A 23,836-nucleotide genomic window follows, 5' to 3' on the forward strand; every position below is an offset into this window, starting at 1 on the left:
ATCCATCCAGATCCCCCGTCCCTGCCCAGCCTCTGAGCACCACCGGCTCCTCTCCCCTCCCATGGTTCATGTTTCCCAGGAGTCCACGTGTCTCTTATTCTGGGGTGTCTGCTGGAGTCTGGGTTCTAAGATTTTACGGTTTTAAAGTTCTGTGTTTCTGATAGTTGGAGATTCTCAAGTACTTGTGTTCTATGGTTCTAAGATTCTATGCCTGTGACTCCCAGAATTCACCTTTCTAAATGGTTACAATTTTGGCCTAAGAATCTATGAAATCCACTGTCTCCCTGGCATTATCCTTGATGTGCTGCTTTGGGAGGATGGTCACAGATGGTGACGGGAGTGGGCAATGGCAGTGGCGCTTAAACCCAGGACTTGAGGCTGGTCTATTGGGGTCTGCCCAGCTGGCAGTTCCCCTGGGACTCTCTGCCCCCTCTGCAGTCCTGTGAAGTCGGAGGGGACACAGGTCCTCCTTACGCCCCGTGCCTCTCCCTTGCAGGCGCTGCCTCCAGTCCCCTCCTCGCAGGCTGGGAGCTCTCCTGTGTTCTTCCCTTTCCCCACAACCCAGGCCTTGTGACTCCACCCTCACCCCACCTCGACTCTCTAAGGTAGAAGGTCCTGAGTGATTATCTGGTTTACCCTCTCTCCAGCTTACAGGTGGAGGGATTGAGGCCTAGAGAGGGTCAAGGTTGTGCCCAGAGCTTGGCCAGCACCACTGGCCTCTGCACCAGTTTGCACAAGGCCAGGTCCTGGCCCCAAAGGGCTGACGAAAGTCTCCCCCTTCCCGGGGGTCAGGGAAAAGGGACCTAGTGCAGATCAGAGCTTCCTCAATCACCAGTGCTGAAGGACCCTTTGGGGTGAGCTGCTTGATTGATTTTCAAACTGGACCCCACAGAACCCCAAGGGTGCCACCATAGGGGGATCGAGGGGAAGTATCCCCCAGCAGGGCTAAGGCCCTTCCCCCCACAACACACACTTTAATCAGACTCCCCACCATGCACAAGCACAGACACACACACATACACACGCACACATGCACTTCAATCAGACCAGTTCTACTTTTACAGGTTTTTATACCAGTCTTTTGAGATTTCCATTGGGAAAAGGGTTCTGTTGCCAAAAACCAGTTTTAAAAACACTGATCCAGTCCAATATTCCCATTTAACAGAGGAGGAGACTGAGGCTAAAGAAGAGAGGGGATTGGTAGCTGATCTGTTCCAAGAGGCACCATGCACGGGTTTCCGGGTGTGTGTGGGTGCAGGCGGGCGGGGGGGGCGGGCCGCAGCAGCAGGGGTTGGACTCGCGGTGTCTGCACCATCCCAGCCTGGGCGTGAATCTCGGCTCTGCCAACTACTAGTTCTGAAATCTGTAAAATGGGTATAACCATAACATCTATGTCTTGGGGTCTTTGTGAGAACGAAAAGAGGCCAAGCGGGGAGGTGCGTGGCTTAATGCCTGACATGCAGGATCAGTCACCGGGAGTGCTTGTTCTCAGCATCTTTCTCTGACCAGGCCAGCTCTTAAGAAGAAAAATAATGGAAAAATTACCTTTTTTCTAATATTCTTCTTATGTGCTTTTCTATATCCTACTTCCATTGTATTCCATAAAAGTTTCCAGGGAGCTCACACCAAGCACATGCACAGTGCTAGTCAAAGAGAGGAAATTAGGCTAAGGTTCATTGCTTACTCTGTTCCACGCACTGTTCCAGGCCCTTTGTATGCGTTAGCTCATTTAGTCTTCATAGCGCACCTGTGGAGTAGGGTCACTTACTACCCCCATTTCCACCTGAGGGCCTGAGTTACAGAGAAATAGCCCGATCATGTGGCTAGTGAGTGGTGGAGCCGGGATTCAGACCCAGGAAGGGCTGTTCCAGGAGTTGTTCAATCAAGATGAAGAAGCAGGAAAATGGAAAGAACAGCAAAAGGCTAATGCATGGACCATAAAGAAGAATTCTGTTGATGTAGTTGAACCGCTTGTTTGGTTCTGAGCTTCTGAGAGCCACAGGGAAAAGGCATGGCCAGTTGCATGAATTTCATTGTGAGAAAGCCAGAGCGTGGACTCACTCCTCACAGAGGCTCAGGTCTCCAAGCATACTGCTAGAAAGCACCATCCCCCAGGAGAGGATGGGAAGTTCACAGATAACCCCCACCCCCCGCCCCCCTGGCTGCTTCCCGTGGCTATGTGTGGACAAGCTGAGGGCTGGCAGAGAGTTCCACCTCACCCAGCAGGGTCAGCGCTAGTTCCGCGGGGCTGGGGACACAGCCCCGGGATGGTGCCTTCTAGGAACCCAGCTTGCTCTGAGGACAGCTCCTGGATCCCTGGAGGCCCCACAGATAGGGAGGCCTTTCGTGCACCAGACCACACACAGCGTCGGGTGTCCTGCGGGCCTGCTGCAGTCAGCACACAGCCCCGAGAGGGGAAGTGCTACCCAGCTCCCTCGGCCCAGGCCTGCTGACCTGGGCAAACCACAGCCCAGATGGGTCAAACTCTCTTCCTTGAGCTGAGCAGAGGAGTGATGTTTCCCGTTTCTGGAGCCCACTATTAGTCAGGAGTCCTCAAAACAGATCTGGGGAGAGAGGCGGAAGCCTGCGGAGATCACGGAGACAGGAGCTGGAGACGGTTAGTGCTCCCGGGGCCCACAGGATAAAGTCCAAGTCCCTTTGCCTGGCCCTCCGAACGGCCTAGTTCCTGCCTTGGAGGCCCTTGGCCACAGTCAGGCTGGTTTCCCCATAACGTCCCTGTTCACGACCGGCCCCTTCCCACCGCCACAGCTGCTGTACTGCACCCCTGCTTAAATCATCTCCCCCTTCCTGTGCACCCAAATCCCAAACTGCTTCTCCCTGGGGCCTTCCCTGCACCCCAGCCCCGAAGGCCTGTCTGTCCCCTCCAATCTCCAGTCTCCATGCTCTTTGTCACAGCAGGAGACAGGGGTGAGACGGGGCTCCTCGAGGACCTGGGCTTGAGAGCCTGCTCTCCCCATTACTCCCTGCATAACACTCCCTTTTGGGGGCCTCAGTATCCCCCTCTGTGAAATAGAGGCAGTATAACTCCTGCCTCAGGCTGTTGTGGGAATTAGAGGATGCGGTGGATGTGACAGTGCAGAGTAGGCCATGTAGGGTTGTGCATGTGGCAGCAGATGACATTGCAGTGGTTTTTACTGTTCCCATGAGGACAAGGAGCCCCAGGCGAGGGACTCTCAAGACTCTGCCTGTCCAAAGAACGAGCCTGGCCCTCCCTGAAGAGGCAAGCTAGAAGTTAGCAGTCTCTCCCCTCCTCCTACCGCCTTTCCTAGGCAGCACTCCCCTCCTTGTCCCCCTCCCCCAGGTACCCAGGATGCCCCCAGCATGCTGGGCTGTGCCCCCACACCACCTCCCAGAGCTCGGCTGGGTGGGGAAAGGAGCAAGGAGATTCTCTCATTCTCTGTAAGGCAGCCTGTCCGAAAGGAATATTCTGTGAGCCACGTATGTAATTCTAAACCTTCCCGTAGCCACGTTCAAAAGTAAAAGAAATTAATTTTAATAATATACTTTAACCCACTCTATCCAAAATATTCTCATTTTAGTATATCGTAAACATAAAGAACTAACAATGGGATATTTTCCAGTCTTTTTTTTTCATACCAAATCTTTGAAATGCAACGTGTATTTTATCCTTTTGGCACATCCCATTCTACTGGCCCTACTTCCAGTGCTCAGTGGCCGCGTGTGGCTGGTGGCTGCTGCATCCCACAGCCCAGCTCTAAGGTCTAAACGAGCGATAGACACCCGGTGCCTCACCCAGAGAAATTAGTGCAGTGGTGGAATTTCAGGTCCCCTGCACGTCATACCGCAAAGGTGCCTCCTCATCCTGCCGGTCCCACACCAGGGCCTCTCGCTCACAGGGTTTAGTTGATAAAGCGTGAGTTTTCCCCTCGGGCAGGCTGGAACTCTGATCCTGGTCCTGCCACTTTCTAGTTGTGGATGTCAAGCAAGTTCCCTACCCTCGCAGCTTGTTTGCTCGTGTGCGGAGTGTAAGTCCCCTGCCTTTGCAGGTCTCAGCGAGGATGGAGCAGGAGCACGCATGCGGAGCCAGCAGCCCACATAGCAGTGGCCTGGCGTGCCTGGAATCTCCGAGCCGCGAGGCGCCCGGTGCTCAGTGTGGCCCAGTTGCCCACTCTGACCCAGCAGCAGTCTAAGAGCTTGTTTGCAGCGCGATAGCATCTCCTGTTGATGTTCTCATTTTCCTTCCAGGAGCCTGGCGCTGGCTGCACCCACTGCCTGTCGGAGCCATCTCTTGCACTCATCTGTTCATAGATATTTATCAAATACCCACTATTTTGCCCCAGGCCCCCTGCTAGGCACCAAAGTTTCGACAGAGAACAAGATAAATATGATCTCTGCTCTTACAGAGCTCAGTGACCAGCAGGGGATAGAGACACTGGACAAAGCATGACTCAGACCTAAATGTGTATAAGATAGATAGTTCCTTATTTTCTCTAAAACTCAACTTAACTTCTACTCTGAATGCCTGTCCTGCTGGGTCAGCAAGACATTCAACCTCAGCCTCTCTCAGGGCTCCCTCACCAAGGTGAAGGAAAGGTCCTGCAGTCTTACAGGGTGCCAAAATACTAGGGACATCCCTCCCCCACCCAACAGGCATCAGCCTCAATCCATTCTGGCCCATGTGGTGTCCCTTAACTTGCTCGGAGCAGAGGAGCTTTGTGTGTCTGGGAACACGGGAGCACGGCCGCCCTAGGTCAGCCTGCTGCCTGCCCCCTGGGGGGGACTGCTTCCTTGGGCACTGTCTCAGAGGCTGTGTGGCTCCTCTTGGAATCCCCAGGCCACTCAGTCCCCGTTCTCTTCCCCTCGTTCTCAGAGGCCTCCCTCTCTCCTCACAACCTCCACCCCCAATATCCAGCATGATCTTCTCAGTGGACTCAGGCTTTGGAAACAAAAGCCAGGAAGGAAAACATTACAGCCGATGACTGCTTTCTGCCCTGCCACAACCCTCCCCTGAGGCCAGGAAACCCAGAGCCCACTACCTGCTGGAATAAGAGAAGAGAGGAGAAAGGGAAAGGCCTGGTGGTGTAGTGGTTAAGTTTATGTGCTCTGCTTTGGCGGTCTGGGGTTCACAGATTTGGGTCCCGGGTGCAGACCTACACACTGCTCATCAAGCCATGCTGTGGCAGTGTCCCACATGTAAAATAGAGGAAGATTGGCACTGATGTTAGCTAAGGGACAATCTTCCTCAAGCAGAAAGAGGAAGATTGGCAACACAGTTTAGCTCAGGGCCACTCTTCCTCACCAAAAAAAAAATAATAATAATAATATTTGAATGAATTTCCCTCCTAGGGCAAGGCCAGCACTGAGCCAGCCAGCACCAGGGAGTGAACTGGAGGAAGCTTGGAACAGGGCACCCCTGGGGTGGGTGTGGGCGTGAAGGTTCTCAAAGGTGGGAAAATCCAGTATTTGACTTATGAGGCTCCCTAAAAAAAAAGAATCAGATAGGAGAGGAAAGAGAAGGTGTGAGACATTGACCAGAGGGTGAGGGGCCCATAGGGACCTCTCAGAGGCTCCACAGGCAGAAAAGAGGCAGAAGCAGAGGACCGCGGATGAGCTCTCGAGTCCAACCCACCCTCCCCCATGGCATACAGCACCCCAGAACCCAGGGGAGGCCAGCCCCTGCTTGCATGCTCCTAGTTTGGGGGAACTCACTCCCTCCTAGGGCAGCCTTGGCCAAACTGCTGGTTACATTGGGCTTCAGTCTTCCTCCACGGAACTTGTTGCTTCTAATCCTGGTCTTAGGCTGCATAGAAAAATGTAGTAAAATCAGACCCCACTCGATCACTTAAATTCAAATGACCCTATGCCAGTAGCAACTTGTCCAAGACTTAGTTCCTCATCTAAAAAATGTGCACAGTAATAGTACCTGCCTGAAAGCACTGTGGTATTAGAGCAAGGCAGGTAGAATACCCAGCACTTAGGGGCCGTGGTCCCCGTCCCTCAGGGTGAGCCAGCTAAGTGCACACAGGCTCTGGAGTCAAGCTATCTAGGTTCAAACCCTAGCCGGACCTCTTACCAGTCATGTGACTGGGCAAGCCACTTCATCTCCCTGGGTCTCAGGCATTTTTTTTTTTGAGGAAGATTAGCCCTGAGCTAACATCTGCTGCCCATCCTCTTTTTGCTGAGGAAGACTGGCCCTGAGCTAACATCTGTGCCCATCTTCCTCCACTTTAGTTGTGGGAGGCCTACCACAGCATGGCTTGCCAAGTGGTGCCATTTCTGCACCCGGGATCCAAACTGGCGAACCTTAGGCCGCCAAAGTGGAACGTGCGAACTTAACCACTGCGCCAGCAGGCCAGCCCCTGGGTCTCAGTTTTATCCCCTGAAAAACAGGGATTATAATGGCATCTACTTGAGAAAGTCACTGGGAGGTCGAGTTAGCAGATTAGTCATTAGAACAGCGCTGGGCTGGTAGTAAGTACTTAGTAACCAATAACCATTATTATCATGATTTCCTTCCTTCTCTCTGACAATCAGAAGACTGTGATTGTGCCCCCCCACAAGTCTTCTCTTTCCCGGGGTAAAAGGCCTTTCCTTCAGGAGTCGCACGTCGGCCTTCCTCACCCCGATGGGGGGACACACTCCAGAGTGTCCGTGAGCTTCCTCCTCATGTGGTCGCAGAGCTGAGCTCCTCTCTGGGTGTGGCCTGACTTATCTGAAAGGAGGAGGGGTCTGTCGCCTTGGCCACCCCAGTTCTCTTCCTGTCATAGCAGACGGCACAGAACAAGAGTGGTCTGGAGGCCCACAGCACCCCAACCTCTAGGAAGGCCCAGCTCACTGAAGGCTCCTGCTCATGGCCACCCCCACGTGATGATGGCCATGAGTGATTATAACTGAAGGTAGCAGTGTGGTGATGACCTCGGGTAGAGATGGGGGATGCTGATGGTGGTGAAGACAGTGATAGAGATAAAGAGGATGTTAGAGACAGTGATAATGGTTTTGGTGATTCTCATAACCGTGTTGTTTCTGGTGATCCTGAAGGGTCAGGTGTCACAGATGGTGATTATGATTGTGCGGGTGGTGGGTGACCATGACAGAGACAATGATGATAATAAGGATATCAGTCATTTATTCACGATGATATTGGTGATGTGAGTGATGATATTTAAGGTGATGGGGATAATGATGATGGCCACTATGGTGGTAATTTTCATGGTAATGTTGGTGATTATTATGATGTTAATGATGGTGATACAAAGTTTAACCACTGGAATTTCACCCATCCTTTCAAACCACTTGTTGAGTACCTATAGGGCCAAGAACAAATGAAACACTGCTGGCCCCTGTTCCTCCTGATGAAATGACAGACCCCCACCCTCTCCTCTCCCAGAGCTCCCCTCCCAGCCCACAGCATCTCTGAGCAGAATGTCTGGCACCCAGCTGACTGTCCTTGGTTGTGTGTCTTCCCAGAGTGAGGATTCCTCCTCTGAGCAGAGCACTGAGGCGTCCCCAGAAAAGAAGGCTGGCCTAGCCCAGATTGCACCAAACCTGACTGTGGTCCAGTTCATCAAAGGTAAGTGAGCTGCGGCCAGGCTATAGGGACATGGGGCCAGGAGGGCATTGGAAGCTGCACAGGATCCAGCCCCTTCCTGCCTTTCTTGATTCATCATCCCCACCTACAGGCCCCTCATGGGCACCATACGCTCCTTGTAAGTCTTCATTCATATGATCTCCTCCACCTGGCGCACCATTTTTTTTTTTTTTGAGGAAGATTTAGCCCTGAGCTAACATCTGCTGCCAATCCTTCTCTTTTTGCTGAGGAAGACTGGCTCTGAGCTAACATCCATGCCCATCTCCCTCTACTTTATATGTGGGATGCCTACCACAGCATGGTTTGACAAGCGGTGCCATGTTCGCACCTGGGATCCGAACCGGCGAACCCGGGGCCACCGAAGCTGAACATGCGAACTTAACCGCCTCACCACTGGGCCGGCCCCTGGCACACCATTTTTTATTGCTATCTATGAAAATCTTTCTTGTCCCTCTAGGCCAAGTTCAAGGGCCACTTCTCTCCTTCCTCAGAAGGCCTGGCTCTCCCTCCTCTCAGCTCTCCGAACCCTCAGGGCTTCTATGTTGATTCAGACCTGTGCCATGTTCTTGTCCAGCCCTTCCCTCAAGCAGAGGGCTCCTGAAGGCTGGCTCACCCGAGACCCTACTTCTTCTCCCATCCACCTCCGAGCCTGCAAGCAGAGGCTCTCAGTAAATATTTACTAAATTACCAGGCGGTTGCCTGGGTGGAGGGAACTCTGGGCTGAAGTCCAGAAACCCAGGCTTTTGTCCTGAGTCCTTGCTCCTCTCTGGGCCTCAATTTCCCCATCTGTACAGTGAGTAGACTCAATGAGCTAAGATCCTTGTCTCTCTGATCCGGAGACTATGAACTCAGTCGACCAGTAACCAGGGTCTATGTTGTGACCAGACTGTCCTTTCTGAAGATTCAGGTCCCATGAACATTGATTGAGGGCCTACTGTGTGCACAGGCGCTTGTAGAGCCTGGACAACAAGTCAGAGACCTGGGTGTGAATCCCGCCCCCGACATGACCAGCGTACAATCTTTTAGAAGTTATTTTCCTTCCTTGACCTGAGATTCCTCCTCTGAAAGACTAGGTCAGGGACCCTCGCTCCACCTCGCCAGAACTATTAGGAGACTCAGATAGGGTGATGAGTGGAGAGCCCTTTGTATGCTATCAAACACTGTACTGATATAAGGTACCATTTCTATTTCAATCGCTCCTGCCCTCCTGTTATCATTCTGACCATGTCCCGGGACAGTAAATTGAGCTGCCTGTGGTTTAGGAGGGTGATAGCCCCTCTAACCTTTCTCCCCATGCACTGAGGACTTTTACAACAAGAAGTTAATTAGGCCCAATTCTTGGGAAGAGTTTCCTAAGACTTGATGCTGGGATACCAGTCTCTAGAGCCTGGTTCTCCAGCATCCTCAGGGAAAGGGGGCCTGGACCCCATGGGGCTGGGCCTAGAGGCAGGGGCCTGGACTCCCTAACCTCAGGGGCCCCCAGCTGCTGGAAAGCCCCAGCACACTGCTCCATGGAGGAGCTTATTAATCACTGCTTTGGCTCCTGCCCAAAGGGAAGCTGGGGCCAGTTGCTGAATTGGATCCTGGAGCTGGAGTCCTGGGCCAGACTGTGTCAGTTTCTATATGAGCCTAGAAGAGACCGAGGCAGGGCTGGCCACAGGCCCTGTGGCTGGTCAGCCAACTTGGCTTCTGGGCTTTCTGCTGAGCACCAGAGGGACTAGCCTGCCCCTGAGGCTTGGCCTTGACCACTCTGGACCATGGGGGAGGAAAAGGGAGGAGGAACCATGGGGCTTCAGCTGGAGGAGCCCTAAACTCTTAGGAGAAGACATCCCTGAGCTAAGGAAGGCCCCTGTCTAAGGGGGGAGACATAGCCCCTGAGCAGGGAGAGGCCCTGTTTGATGGGAGAGACCAGACTCTGTGCCAGGGTGATGTCCCTGTCTGATGGAGGATAATAGTCTCTGAATGGAGGGAGAACCTGCCTTGTCTCATGGAGGAGACCTGGCCCCTGGGCTGCAGGAGGCCCCTGTCTGATGGGGGAGATATTGTCTTTGAGTTAAGGGAGGTCCCTGTCACATGGAAGAAACATAGTCCCCGAACTGAGGGAGGACCTGTCCTATTGGAGGCAGGAGACCTGGCCTCTGAGCTGCGGGAGGCTCCTGTCTGAGAAGGGAGACATAGTCTCTGAGTGGAGAGAGGCCTCAGCTTGTCTGATGGGGGAGACGTTGTGCGAAGCTAAGGGCAGCCCCTGTCTGATGGAGAAGACCTGCCTCTGAGCTAGAGACACGCCCTGGAGTTCCTGGTCAGGGATCCCTATCGAAGTGAAAGGCTTAACCCTGCCCTCCAGGAATTTTCCACCTGTTCTGGACACAGGCTGCAGACGCAGAAGAGAGAGAAAGGACAGAGGACGGGTACACACGCACTGCAGTGATGGGCACAGGAGAGAGGGTGCCCTCTGGAGTCAGGCAGCCAGAGGACCGGGATGCGGGGTGGGCCACACAGGGGGAATGGCCTTTACTAGGAGTCAGGAAACCCCTGGCAACTCCTGGCCTTGCCTTGGCCTCCGTGAATGAACTTGGGTGAGACGCTGCCCCTCTTGGGACCCCACCTGTCCAATGAGGGCACCTGTACAGCTTGGGCCAAGGCCAGGCCAATCCTGGCCAGGGCAGCGCACGGAGGGAGGGAAGCTGGAGCAGCTACCTGGGGTGAAGGCCAGTGTCACACCTACCCACCCCCAATGCTGGCTGGATGCACTGCGTGTGTGGCAGGGGACTAGGGACAGGAGGCAGGCCTGGGACGTGAAGGAGGGGGAATTCCATAGCCCCGGCTCCCCCCACCCTGCCTGGATTATTTATCTTTATTTTCTGGCTTCCAAGGAAATAGCTTCTGGCCTGGCCCAGGGGGAGAGGGAACCAGCTGGCTTGGCTCTAGCCATGCTCTAGGGACACAGAGAAATCTCCCATGACAGAGGCCCTGGTCCTGCTTCTGCAGGAACAGAAGGGACCCCGCAGTTGGCCAGGAGGAGCCAACTCTCCCCACCAGCCCAGCCCGGCAGTGGTTTGCTCCTCTGAGCCTCCTCTTAGAAAGGCCTTTCCTCCCCTCTCCCCCACCCCTTCTGCCTCACTGCCATCTTGCCTCCCACAGGCGGAAACACGTGTCTCTCTCTTTTGTCATTAGAGGAGAGAGCGCCACTCATGTCAGCACGGAAAGCATTCTTGGCCGTCACCTTGGCCACCCCTGCTAAGGACGACCCTGAAGCCCAGAGCTCAGGACTGGCCCAACGTCACGTGCCGTTTAGTTTAGCAGACTTGCAGTGTGGGACCCCTGCCCACAGGCACCGGTTTAGGGGGCTGGCAGAGATTGGTGATCAAAACCAGAACCCCAGAGCCGTCACTTCCCTTCTGGTCTCGACACTTTTGCTCCTGCTCTGCCCTCCACCAGGAATTCCCTCTCCTTCCCACCCCTCCCTCAGGATCCTCCCGTTCTTCAGGCCCTGCCTCTGTCCGACCCCCAGGAAGCTGCCCAGCACCAAGCCTGCCCAGGTCTCACCGTCTCTGGAGGCCTTAGATTCTGCCCCAACATTTGGGTATCTGATCATATATGAGTCTGTGTCTCCCTTCCTTCCTTCCTTCCTTCATTCCATAAATATTTAGTGAGTGCCTCCCATGCTCTGGGCTCTGGCGATTCAGCAATTAACACAACAGACAAACATCCCCGCTCCAAATGAAGCTCACCTTCGGGCGGGGTGACAATAAAATGGCTAAATGAGTAAGATGTGTAGTATTTAAGTAAAGTGCTCTGGAGAAACATAGACTAGAGATGAGGAGAGCAGGGGAGGGGACACTGTCCCATGTCGGGGACACAGAGGGAGGAGCAAGGCCTCAGTCAGCTTGGAAAGAGCTATAGCAGGACGGCGGGAGAGGGCTGAATGAAAAAAACAAAATGAGGTGAATAAGCAGAACAGAAGAAATGACATGAGATGGGATGGGATGAATGAAATAGAATCAAATCTGAAGTATGGAACAGAAGTTTATGGAATCAAGTTTTCAATAGAATTGAATGGAAAGAAACACAGTTGAATAAAATGCTATCTAACTCAATGGAATGGAAGGAAATAGAATTTCAAAAACGGAATGGAATTAAGTGGAAAGGAGTCAAATGTAATGAGAAGACTGAATGCAATAGAATTAAATGGAATGAGATGGGATGGAAGGGATGGAACAGTTTAGCCTGTTTAGGGCGGGATGGGACAAACAAATGCCATGGCTGCCCTGCCCACTCTGACCTTCTCCTCACTCACCCCAACAGTCTTCCCCAGGGTGCTGCTGCGGACCCTGCGCCACCCCATCTTCCTGTTGGTGGTCCTGTCCCAGGTGTGCACATCGTCCATGGTGGCGGGCATGGCCACCTTCCTGCCCAAGTTCTTGGAGCGCCAGTTTTCCGTCACAGCATCCTTTGCCAACCTGCTCATAGGCTGTGTCACCATCCCCTTGGCCATCATGGGCATCGTGACGGGGGGCTTCCTGGTCAAGCGCCTCCGCCTGGGCCCCATGCGCTGCAGCATCCTTTGCCTACTGGGGATGCTGTTCTGCCTCCTTCTCAGCCTGCCCCTCTTCTTCATGGGCTGCTCCACCCACCACATCGCAGGCATCATCCACCAGCCTGGGTAAGTGAGTGCGAGAGCGCGTGAGCATGAGCATGGGGGGATGGAGGGGTGGGACAGGGCAAGGGGTGGCCCAGACAAGGCCAGGTCAATGGGGCACCCACCTGTCTCAAACCTTACCTCCCCAAGAGCACTATCTCCTTCCATCTCACTTGGCACAGTTGTGAGACTGGGACTTCTCTCTCCAGTGAAGGTGTCAGGCCACTGGAAGGGGCAGGGATGGAACCTCACGGACGGGGCAGCTCAGCCCTGGGGAGGGACGGAGGCTGAGGCAGGGCAAAGCCCCTTGTGGGGATGGCATCTGCAAAGTGACCAAGCCCTGTGTGCCCAGCAGAGGTGGTGCTGAGGCCTCACCATAGAAGCAGGACCCAGCTCAGCCTGAGGACACTTTGCTCCCAGGCAGAGGAAAGCCCTGCCCAGGAGGAAGCGTGCTCTCCATCCCTGGGGGGGGGGGGGGGGGGGGGGTGAGAAAGGGGGTAACCAAGGCTGGCAAGCCCCTAACAGGGACACTACAGTACAGAGGGGACTGATGCCTTGGGAAGGGATTGCCCTGGAGACGTTGAGGATTCTTGGTTCTTAGAGCCTAGGAGCTAAAACTCTGTTGTTCCATGACCCTAAACTTCCAAAGCTCTTTCCATGCCAGTGGGGCACCACCTGCCTCCACCCTCTAAGAGGAAAGTCTCTCACGCCCATCTCCAACCCCCGCTGCTGCCATACCCTCTCCTCTTGGGAGCCTTCTTGGAGAGCATGCTGGAAGTTACATGCCACCGCTTCTCCAGAGTGATTTCATTTTTCCTGGGAATGCTCCAGGTTGAGGCTGGCCCAACACCCAGCTAGAATTCCCCAGCTTTCTCATTCTGGCCTCTCCCTGGGCATCTTCTCCCTCCACCCAGGTGCCAGCTTTCCACAGCTAGAGCTCCCTCTGTGTGACATGGGGGCCTCATCTCAGGGCCCAGCCATGCTCATCCCTTACCCTCTCTGTCCCGGGCCCACCTCCCCTACCTCCCTCCAACTCCCCTCCTCCCCTCCTTCCTTGTCCCTTTTCCTTTCCCAACAGTGAGGCAACTCTGCTGTGCAGGGTGGGGCCGGGGTCTAGTCACAGCTGGTGGGGCTGCAGCCAGGCCCTCGAGAATCCCCTGGTCTGAGGACAGAGCCAGGGCCTTGAAATGATTTTTAGAGTAAAAAGTGCATGGATATTTTACCACAATCTTTTGAAAAAGCAAATGGAGAAAAAGTCAGCCTACGCCTTATGCCCTATTTCTCTTCTCTTCTGCCTCTCTCTGTGACTCTGCCATCCCATCTCACTCGTTTTCATCTCTATGCCTGCAATAGTGAGTGGTGGGTTCTAATCAATCTAATTGAAGTAACCTTTCTGGACCAAGTGAGCAAACTGAGAATTTCTCATCCTCCAGCGCAGCTAACGATCCTGACAGCTGCCCAGAACCCAGGTCTCCCACTTGCCCAACACCGCGTCCCGCTCTTCCCATGTTCTGTCTCGTTGGACCCTCACGGGATCGCATTCCATAGATAAGGATAGCGAGGCTCAGAGAGGTGAAATTGCTCGCCCAGGGTTGCCCAGCTGGGAGGACCAGAGCCTGGAGGCAGGGCTCTCCCCACAGAAGCAAGGGGCTGAGGAAGAGCCCCCAGCTCTCACCTGCTCAGCCTTCTAGCTGCTTTAGGGGGCCTCTGAGAGGTGCCTCCCCCTGGCCAGAGGCCCCTGGCATAGCCTTCTGATGGGCCCTCAGCTTAGATTGTGCCAGCCTGTTCCCCCTCCTGCAGGAGACAGTGTCACATATACAGCTCTACCCGGCAGGTGAGGAGAGGACTATGCTGGCCGACGACCTTCCTCCCCATCAGATGGAGACCCCCCACCTCCCCACCCCCAGCTCTGGCTGCACTTGTCCCTCCCACCTCCCCCGCCCCTGCTAACCCTCTTCTCCAAGGAGCTGAGACTCACCAAGCTGGCCAGGCCTGCCACTCTGTCTGCCCCACCCCCACCCGAAGCCCACAGGGCCTCCAGCTTCCCCCTCTGGCCTCCTCTGCAGCCTGGCCATGGCTGCCTGGCAGGTTTTCTTTCCTAGCTGTGAAGCCCGGTCCTACTCTGAGTCTCAGGGGCCACCTGCCCCCTCGGACTCAGCCTCTCTTTTGATCTCCTGGCCCTGTCCACCCCATCTTGCCCTGGCAGACTAGAATGGGGACATTCCTGGGACTTGGGGACAGGTCCTCAGGAGGGAGATGGGTGGGACTAAAATGTGCCCTAGACACAGAGAGCAAGCAGTGTAGTGAGAGTGAATGAGAGGTCATGAGACTGCAGCATGGCAATGGGGAGAGGGAACCCCAGCCGAGCTGACACACAGGGAAACTGAGGCCCAGAGAGAGGCGTGAACAGGTGGGAGATCCCACAGCTAGTCAGGCTTCCTGACTGGGTCCCACATGCCTAGCTTGAATTTTCTAAGAAAAGGAAGCAAACCAGCTCATCAAGAAAAAGGCAGTTTTCATTGGAGTGCCTCACTAAATTCTGGGAGGAATTTATCTTGTGTTCCCTAAAGGAGGGCCATTGAGAACAGAGACGTTTGCAGAAGTGGCTCAAAGACTCGTAGGGTCTTAGGGCTGGAAGGGGTCTCAGAGGCCTCTGATCCAGACTCCACTCCCCACTCCCACGTCTCCCATTGGGGGGCCTCCTGCAGTTTCCAGCCCATCTCCCTGCTTGCACACCTCCATTGCAAGGAGCTCACCACTGCACCATCACAGAGCAGCCCTGACAGTGAAAAACTCCTGTATGGAGCTGAACTCTCTGGCCACTGCTCTCAGGGGTAAAGATGCGGGCTGAGGGCAGAGCTGGCCCCAGCTCGCGGCCTGAGGGACAGAAAGCCAAGTCAATCCTCCCAACCTTCTCTCTCGTCAGCGCGCAGCCTGGGCTGGAGCGGTTTCCAGGCTGCATGGAGCCCTGCTCCTGCCCATCGGACGACTTTAACCCTGTCTGCGAGCCCAGCAGCCGTGTGGAGTACCTCACGCCCTGCCACGCGGGCTGCACAAGCCGGATGGTCCAGGACGCTCTGGGCAAAAGCCAGGTGGGTGAGGCCTCTGGCTTCCTCCTCTGCCTCTCACTTCTCTGCCCTTCCCTGTCTCAGTGCCTGTGTCTCTCACCCTCTCCACCTCTGAACGTTCTCACTGTCTGGCTCTGCTCTGTCTCCTTCTGTTGGCAGATGTAGAACATTATTCTTTCCATAAACTTTTGTTGCCAGCCAGGGCCCAGCCACATGTGAAGGCCCAGGGCACAGAGGTGAACCAGATGTGGCCCCGCTGTCCATGCAGGGGAGATGCAGAAGGAAACAGCTCCAGAGGTCCACGGGTGGTGATAAGTGGGAGAAGTGGTCCCCACAAGTACAGACAAGGATGGAAGGAGATGCATCCCACCTGGGAGGGCCCCAAAAGGCTTCACAGGATGTAGTATTTGTGCTGGATCTTCAAGAATGAATAGGCACATTGGGGGAGGGCCTTCCAGGCAGGGGGAAGGGCAGAAGCAGAGAATCCAGAAGCAAGCACCTGCACATGACACACACACACACACACACACACACACACAGTGTTTCAAGAAACTGCAAAGAACTTGTTGGAGAAGAAGCACAAGGGTTCATGAAGGGAAAGCAAGGCCTAGACAAGGAAGAGCCTTGAATGTCAGGCTGTGAGTGGGGACTTTATCTAGAGAGCAACGGGGAGTCTTGGATGGGTTATAGGCAGGGGAGTGACAGGGTCAGATCTGTGTTTAATCACACTTGAGGCCATAGTGTGGAGGAAGGTGAGCAAAGTGCAGGCAAGAGGCAGGGACACCAGTGAGGAGGTTGACGCGATGAGCCCACTCAGTCAGTCAGTCAACAAACCTTCACAGAGCACCTCCTCTGTGCCAGGCCCTGTGCTGGGGGCTGAGGACCCAGATCCAAGGGACCTTGCCCTCAGGGAACTCCTGGGGGCGGAAATGAGGGCAGCGTGACTAGCGGCAGTGCATTCTGTGTCAACCTTGGAAAGGCCACCAAGAACAGCTAGTTCCTCCTCCACTGTCTCCTCAGTACCCCCAAATGACAAATGGGGATAGTACCCGCCTTCCTCAGGCTCCTAGGCTGTAGTAAAGCATGTGTGGTGGGGGTGTGGTGTCAGGCTGGTTGTTATGACAGCACCTGCCTCTCCAGAGTCCCCTGCTGCCATGGAATTAGAGGCACGTGAATGAAGGGCTGGGAAAACCCCCGAGAAAGGCCTCTGGCTTTCATGTCCATCCCAGCGAGCTCGTGCCCTCAGGAAAGCAACAGGAGCAGCAGGTTTCTCTTCCAGGAAGCTGGCCTCGCAGACAGGACTTCTCCCCCAACCTGTCCCTCCTCGGTATCTCCACCCCAGCGGGTTGCACTGCCTGCAGGTGAGGGTCCAGGTGGTGTGTGCACAGGGGGTCACACACAGGTGGCAGCACCACCTTGTCAGGCACAGGCGCTGCGCACACACGACAGAGCTCAGGGCAATGGAAAGAGCGCCTGGTCACCCGAGCCCCTCACACTGTCAGCTCTCTCTCTCTGTGCTGCCAATCTTTCCAAGGCTCCCGGCATCCCCCTCAGGGCTTCCCAACCCTTGTCACATTGGAAAGCTTCCAAGGCTGCCAGGCAGGGCTGGAGGTGAGAGTTCCAGAACATTCCAGCTGCTCCAGGGCCGCCAGGCCACCTCGAGGGCTGATGGGACCCATCCCTGCACACCTGTCTCTCAGCCGAGGGGGGGTCCCTGGGGCACACTGGTCAGGGAGACTCTCCTCTGAGGAGAAGAAAAGCAAAGCCTGGGCTTCCTGGCCTGGCTTTGTTCCTGCAGGCGCCCGTGGGCACTGACTTCTGGAGCACCTCTGAAAGAACCCTCTGAAGGAGGTTTTCCAGGTCACTTAGGGGATGGCAATGCGGCAATCAAACACACTCCCGGGCCAGCCGGGGGGCATTTGCCTGCAGTTTGGAAACAGCTCAGCTTTTACTCAGACTTCCGCCTTTGGAGGGGCCCCAGTTTTCTGGGGTCTCCTGTTAGACTTTTCACCAGGCAGAAGGGAGGGCTAGGACTTGTCCACTGACCCTGTAGCCTCTGAACCTCTGAAAGCTGTACTCCATTGTGCGAGTTTCTGTGAACACCCAGGGCCAAAGCTTGCTCCAGACCCTGCTCTCCACCCTCCGTCCCACCTCGCTTAGTACTGAAGCTGAGTACTTTTTACTTTCTGCCAACACGTAGGTGCATTCAGAACAGTTTTCAGTACTTTATCCAGCATTTTAAGTTGTTGTCAGCAAGATGATTGGCAGGGCGCCTGGTCCACCGAGTTTCTGGAAACAGCAGTCCAGGTTCTTCTTTCGTGCCCAAGGCTCTTCACGATGTTGCCCCCGCATACCCCTAAAGTGCCTCCCTCTGCCCCTCGCAAGTGCACTCTCTGCCCCGGGCAGGAGGAAGGGTTTGCTGGGTTCTTTCATGCCACTGTGGTTTTACATTTGACGCTCCCTCTGCTCATTCCAATTTTCCTCTTGGCAAACTCCTATTCATTCCTCAAGACCCAAATCCAACACCCCTCTCTGGTGAAGCCTTCCTTGCCCCTCACCTGCCGAATCAGGTCTCCTCTAGTGCTGTCTGCATCTCTCCATCCTGTGCTTGAATCTCTCCTTGAGAGTCCCTTCTAGAATCCAATGCCCTGAAAGACTGCAGGGAAGTGGAAGGCAAGGACACTAGGCTGGAGAATCCAGTTCCTTCCCCAAAACACTCTTTGTTGCTTTGATTCCTTGCACAGACGTTCAGGAAGTCGGAGCACTCTGACATCACCATGTGAAAGAACGAGTGAGTGTGTGGTGTGTGAGTGTGTGGTATGTATGAGCATGTGTGTGGATGTGTGGTGTGTGTGAGTGTGTTGGTTGTGTGTGCGAGTGCATATATATGTGAGTGTGCGTATATGTGGGTGTGCGGTGTGTGTGTGTGAGCATGTGTGCATGTGGTGCATTATAGGGGTCATGCTCTTCTAGGCTCCTCTCCCTTTTCCCCACTTCCCTCTCTCCGCACAGCCTCGACCTGGGCTCAGCCCATTTGTGTGCAAGTAGCCTGTGTCCAGGTACCCGCCTGGCTGTTCGAGCCGTTGGGCGAGCCAGCATGCAGCCAGCTCTGCCCAGCTGCTTTGAGCCCTTGGGTGTCTCACAAGCCTTCCTCCTGGAGCCTCAGGCCCTTGGCCAGCTGCTTGCCTTTGGAGGTTCCTGAAGGCTCTTCTCCTTGCCCGCCCCCCAGGTTTTCTACACCAACTGCAGCTGCGTGGCAGGGGGCAGCCCTGTGCTGGCGGGCTCCTGCGACTCAGCCTGCAGCCACCTGGTGCTGCCCTTCATGATCCTGGTCGGCCTGGGTGCAACACTGGCCAGTGTCACCCACACACCCTCCTTCATGCTCATCCTAAGGTGAAAGCAGAGGCGGGCCAGAACTGGTGGATACCAAGTGGTCCTTAACCCCAGGCAGGACAAGGAATCCTGAGGGAGGAGTTCAAAGAAGGAGGCCACTCGGGTGTCCTGGGCCCCCACAACAGACCATGCTCTCCCTGTCCTGTCTTCATGGCAACCTGCTGAGATGAAGTTTTCTCCCCATCTTGCAGATAAGAGAAGTTTTCTTGTAGATAAGAGAAGTTTTCTCCCCATCTTGCAGAGAAATTCAGGAGCTGACCCCAGGTCACACAGCAAATGTTGGGTGGAACAGTACTGACCGAGAGCCCATGACCCAACCTGCCCCAGGGGAGGGGAGGCCATTCCTAAGGCCCTTCCCTGGCCTTGCAATCACTGTGAGGAGTGTCACCTGACTCCCTGCCCCCACCCCAGCTGCAGTGGGCGGGCCACAGCAGGTGCGCCCAGAAACCCAAATCCTCTCAGTGTGGCCCATGATTCTGAATGCCACTTCAAGCACTTATTAAGTGCCAACTGTGGCCCCAGCCAGTGCTGAGCACTGCCTCCTGGTCCAAGATCTTTCTGGCCATTGTCCTGAGGTGCCTGCTGGGACTGATAATTGTCATCTGAGGCCAAAGTCAGCATCTCTTGGGGTGGTGGCTTGAATAAAGAGACCTCAGAGCAGAATCATTCCAATATTTTATTACACCGGGATTATTTTATTGCCTATTTTCCAGAAAATTAGAAGAGGGGTGGAGCCCCTCACAAATATTAGAAGACACGTAGATCTGTAAGACAGGCCGGCCACAAGAGGGAAAGCAGAGGAATCAGATCCCCAGCGGGCAGCCTGATGAGGAGGCCTCGTGCAGGCCGTGTGCCGCACGAATTCTGGCTCTTGATGCCCGGCGGCCTGGGACCTTAGCCGAGGCACCTAACCTGTCTCGGCGTCCGTCAGTCTCACCTGCAGAATGGGGCTAAGGACATGCCTGCCTCATGGGGTGAGGTGGGGCTTGTAGTGCAGAAGGACAGAGCCCGCAGTAAGCGCTCCATGAGGGCCGGGTGCTGGTGTTCCCCAGGACGGGAAGCAGGGCGCCCCAGGCTGCGGCAGGACAGTGCTTGGGGAAGTTAGAAGGCTCATCTGGCTGTTCAGCTTCAGGTTTTGCCAAATATAGGAGGAAGGGAGAGAGGGGAGGGGTCTGTGACCAGGAGCACAGGGAAGCCAGCATGGGACCCTGATGGGCAGTGGGTGCACCTGGTGCATGGGGACCAGGCTCTGCAGGATGAAGGGAAATGGGGTGTGGGGCCTGAGCTCCCCGCCCCCAAGGACCTGCAGACTCAGGGAAGAGGAGGGGAGGACCAGAGCCCCTGGGGGGCTGGAACCCTCTCAGTCCTCATGTCGCTCGTGTCCCTGCTTTAGGGGAGTGAAGAAAGAAGACAAGACTTTGGCTGTGGGGATCCAGTTCATGCTCCAGAGAGTTTTGGGTAAAGAACCTGTTTGGGACCGCTGGTCCAGATAGCCACTGTGTGCTGGGCCCAGGGGGGCACAGGGGTGTGTGGGTCCCAGTTCCTTACCTTAGGGTTCACAGGTCCCTGTGGCAACAGATCCAACCTAGGTGCCCTGGGGGTGGGTGTGAAGAGGCTGAACAGCCCGGCAGGGAGGCCGCAGCTGCCCCCAGGGAAAGGGTGGTCTTGGGAGCCAAAGACTTACAGACCAAGAGGCCCCAATTGCTAAGGGGTTGTGTAAGGCAGGGAGTAAGGTGGGGGCGGGCGCGGGAATGCCAGGCGCCCGTTGTCCCCTGAGCACCTCCTCCTCCAGCCTGGATGCCCAGCCCTGTGATCCACGGCACTGCCATTGACACCACCTGTGTGCACTGGGCCCAGAGCTGCGGGCGTCGGGCCGTCTGCCGCTACTATGACAACGACCTGCTCCGAAACCGGTGAGACCTGGGGTGGGGGCTGCCAGGGGGGTGTGGGAAGGGTGCTAGAAATACCCTCGGGGTCCTGGGAGGGACATGGCGGGGGGCGGGTGGGCAGATCCATTTACATCCACTGACAGGTGACAGGTGCCATATCCTGTCCTGAACTCACCAGGCCTGTGAGCAAAATACCGTCTCCCCCTTTTAGGGGTGAGGAACGTGAGAGAGAAAGAGAGAGGCCCAAGGTCACGGAGCTGGTGCCTGGCAAAGCTGGGCCTTGAACCCAAGCTGTCTGACTGCAGCCTTTGCAGGAACACGTGTCTCCACAGCTGAGCGTGGGGGGATTCGGGAGCAGCCCAACTGTGAGAGAGACGGGGAGGCGAGGTGGAGTGGGGAAGAGGCCCTGTCTAGGACACAGGAGGCCTGGGCTCCTGGCCCAGCTCTGCCTCCCTCGTCATGAGAGCTGCCTGTTCTGGGACTCAATCCTCCCTTATGTACAATGGGGAGCCCCAAAGAATTTGGAGGCAGAGAGGCTGCTGGCCTGGACGGATGGGGAGGCTGGGAGGGACTTGCTGGCAGGGCTGGGAGCAGGAGCTGATCACTTCCAGCTCTGAGGAGGGCGTGGTCCCTGTGGGCTGGGACCCCCCGGGGGGCTTCCTGGAAGAGGAAAAGTCAAACAAGAGCTTTGATGAGTCAGACAAAAGGAGAGAGGGAATCCTCTTTTCTTCGTGGTGGGTGGGGCGATCCATAGTTGCCATGGTCAGGCCCCCTGAGTCCTTAGCAAGACCTGGAGAGAGGCAGGGCTGGCCCAGGCCACAGGCAGTCAGGGACAGGGTGGGGAGCATGCCCAGGCTTCTGTGTCCACCCCCCACCCCACCACCAGGGCTCCTTCTGCAGAGGCTCTCCCCCTCTTCCATGGATGTGGCCCCATGTGGGTCAACTCCAGGGGTTCCCCCATCTCCCCAGCCGAGGCCATGGTGACAGGGTACACTGCCCTGGGGCTGGAGGCCTCTCCTCCCCCCAAGAACTCAGTGTCTTGGACTGCATGAGTGATGATCGCTGACGCCTGAGCCCTGGATGGGGAGCTCCTGAGTTCAAGGGTCCCATGTTCTTTCCCAGGTTTATCGGCCTCCAGTTCTTCTTCAAGACGAGCTCCCTGGCCTGCTTCGCCTTGATTTTGGCCATCCTAAGGCAGCAGAACAAAGAGGAGGGGACCAAGGCGACGGTATCCAGCCCTGGCCTACAGCAGCAGCTGTTAGCATCAGGGCGAGAAAAGAAGCCTGAAGAATCCAGAGTGTGAGCTGTCCCAGGGCCCCACCCTAGGCAAGAGTGATGGCCACAGCGAGGATCTCCTCTGGTCCCTTTGCCCGAGATTGGGTGTTGGGAGCCCTGTTTCCCAATTTTGACTCCTCCACTAACTTGCTGTGTGACTTCAGGCAAGTCACTGACCCTCTCTGGGCCTTTGCTCATCTGAACCAAGGAGTTCCTTGGGGGACTGCTGTGTTGGCTACTTCTAAAGCAAGAGGGTCTTCCCCCTTCCTTCCTCAGCCAGACGGGCTGACCCGAAACCAGGCTTTCCTGGGTGGAAGGACCACGTATCTTTCTCCCGGGCCCAGGGATAGAGAAGTGGACAAGAGTAGGCCACACTGCCCTGCACACAGGATCCTAGCCCGGCTCTGCCGTTCTCCTGGAGCACCCTCTCTGAGCCTCAGCCACCATCTCTGTTAGGGGGAAGTGGACTTGCCAGCATTGCGGCCCCTTCCAGCTGTGACCATCTGTGTGGTCGGGATGGACTCAGGCCTCGTCCCAGCCCCGCTCAGCCTGGAGGTGGGGCCAGGACAGCCTTTGTCAAGAAGTGTCCATTTGGCGCCCCCTGGAGGCAGAGTCCTGAGCTCTGAGGGAGGAGGAAAGGGAGGTGGCGTCACTCTCAGGACATCCAGGCTGGGCAGGGCCTTCGGGAAAGCTGGTGTGACAGCCCAAGGGCCTTAGCTGAGGCAGGAGGCTCACTCTCTGGGCTCAGGAAGTCCAGCCCTTGCCCTCGGGGAGCCACGGTCTGGGAGAGGCCTAGTGTCTGCCGTAGGGGCTCTGGTGGGGAGGAAGACCCAGGTCCCACACTTAGACACCGTCTAACCCCAAAGACCAAACACGCTCAGCACACACTCCCTGGGACCTGTGTATCGCCACGATTTCACACGTTTGACCAGGGCCCACCAAACTCACTGTGACTTTCGGGACTAAAATTATAATTTCACCATTTGCTCTTAAAGTGCCTGAAATTTTGTCACCTGGGGCTATGTAGATAATCTAGCTCCTTGACACTCAAGTTTTGGAGGTAACATCTGGTTCTCCGTGATGCCTGGGTTGGTCCAAGGACCTGTTCTTTGTAATGCTCGGGCCTGTTACACTGGGAGCAGTAACGCCTGGCTCTGTGGAATGAGTGGGTCTGTGGGACGCTTGGATCTGAACAAACCGGTCCTTGTCTACATCAGGCCTTGTCTTGTTTTGTGGCCAGTCTTATCTGGCTTGGTTGTCTCCCTGGGATGGGGAGAGAGTTTCCTGATCTGCTCCCAGCCCATTCTGCTGCCACCACATACCCCACCTGGCTGGGACCTGCTGCTCAGGAGGCAGGAGATGGAGCCGACAGTAGTGGTTTCCCAAGCCCTGTGTCCAGCCCTGTGCTGGGGGCCAGGGGAGAAGCTGAGGGGGGTGGGGGGGGGGGCACACGCGGCTCTGGCCCTCTGAGCAGCTCCCAAGGGCAGGGCTTTGAGGCCAGCCCACATGAAAGAAGCGGGTACAGAAGTTCTAACTCCCATTTTTATTCCACTGGCTGATACCTTTAAACATTTAACAACTATCTGAGCCTGTATCGGTCAATGCCAAGAATTTCAAAGTGTCCTGCAACAAGATGATGCTGTTCACATGTTTATATTCCTTCTCCTTCCATTCGTATGTTTATATTCCTTCTCCTTCCCTCCTGTTTCCCAGGTTGTGCAGAAATAATCTGGAATTATAGATACAGCTTATTATTAAATTTGTTCTTGCATAATGTCTCTTCTATTACAAAAATCCTTTCTAACAAACTGCATTAGAGTTTGCGACAACTGCATTATTTCCAGTTATTGAGATTTAAGTTTTACTGGATTCGTTGCTCACCATTATTTCTTGTATATTACATCTTTCCCTATCTGTATATTCTGGTCTAATTTTCATTTGGCTGGGCTACTTCCTCTAGTAATGGTTTCAGAAATGGAATAAGGTCACAAGGCTTTCTGAG

General features: G+C 55.3%; 1 protein-coding gene across 3 annotated transcripts in view; it reads left to right on the forward strand.

The window, feature by feature from the left end:
• The window catches only part of SLCO2B1 (solute carrier organic anion transporter family member 2B1), a 49,849-nt gene extending 26,241 nt beyond the window's left edge, over positions 1-23,608 (forward strand). For all 3 annotated transcript variants that reach the window (XM_046685282.1, XM_046685283.1, XM_046685284.1), the window contains exons 8-14: positions 7,450-7,552; positions 11,876-12,233; positions 15,136-15,301; positions 18,507-18,670; positions 20,064-20,128; positions 20,463-20,583; positions 21,682-23,608. In XM_046685282.1, coding sequence (XP_046541238.1) covers positions 7,450-7,552; positions 11,876-12,233; positions 15,136-15,301; positions 18,507-18,670; positions 20,064-20,128; positions 20,463-20,583; positions 21,682-21,862 — 1,158 coding nt within the window. In that variant the 3' untranslated portion in view covers positions 21,863-23,608. The remainder of the gene's footprint in view (positions 1-7,449; positions 7,553-11,875; positions 12,234-15,135; positions 15,302-18,506; positions 18,671-20,063; positions 20,129-20,462; positions 20,584-21,681) is intronic.
• Positions 23,609-23,836: the final 228 nt, after the last annotated feature.

The sequence above is a fragment of the Equus quagga genome, chromosome 14, assembly GCF_021613505.1.
Source record: "Equus quagga isolate Etosha38 chromosome 14, UCLA_HA_Equagga_1.0, whole genome shotgun sequence".
Classification (NCBI taxonomy): Eukaryota; Metazoa; Chordata; class Mammalia; order Perissodactyla; family Equidae; genus Equus; species Equus quagga.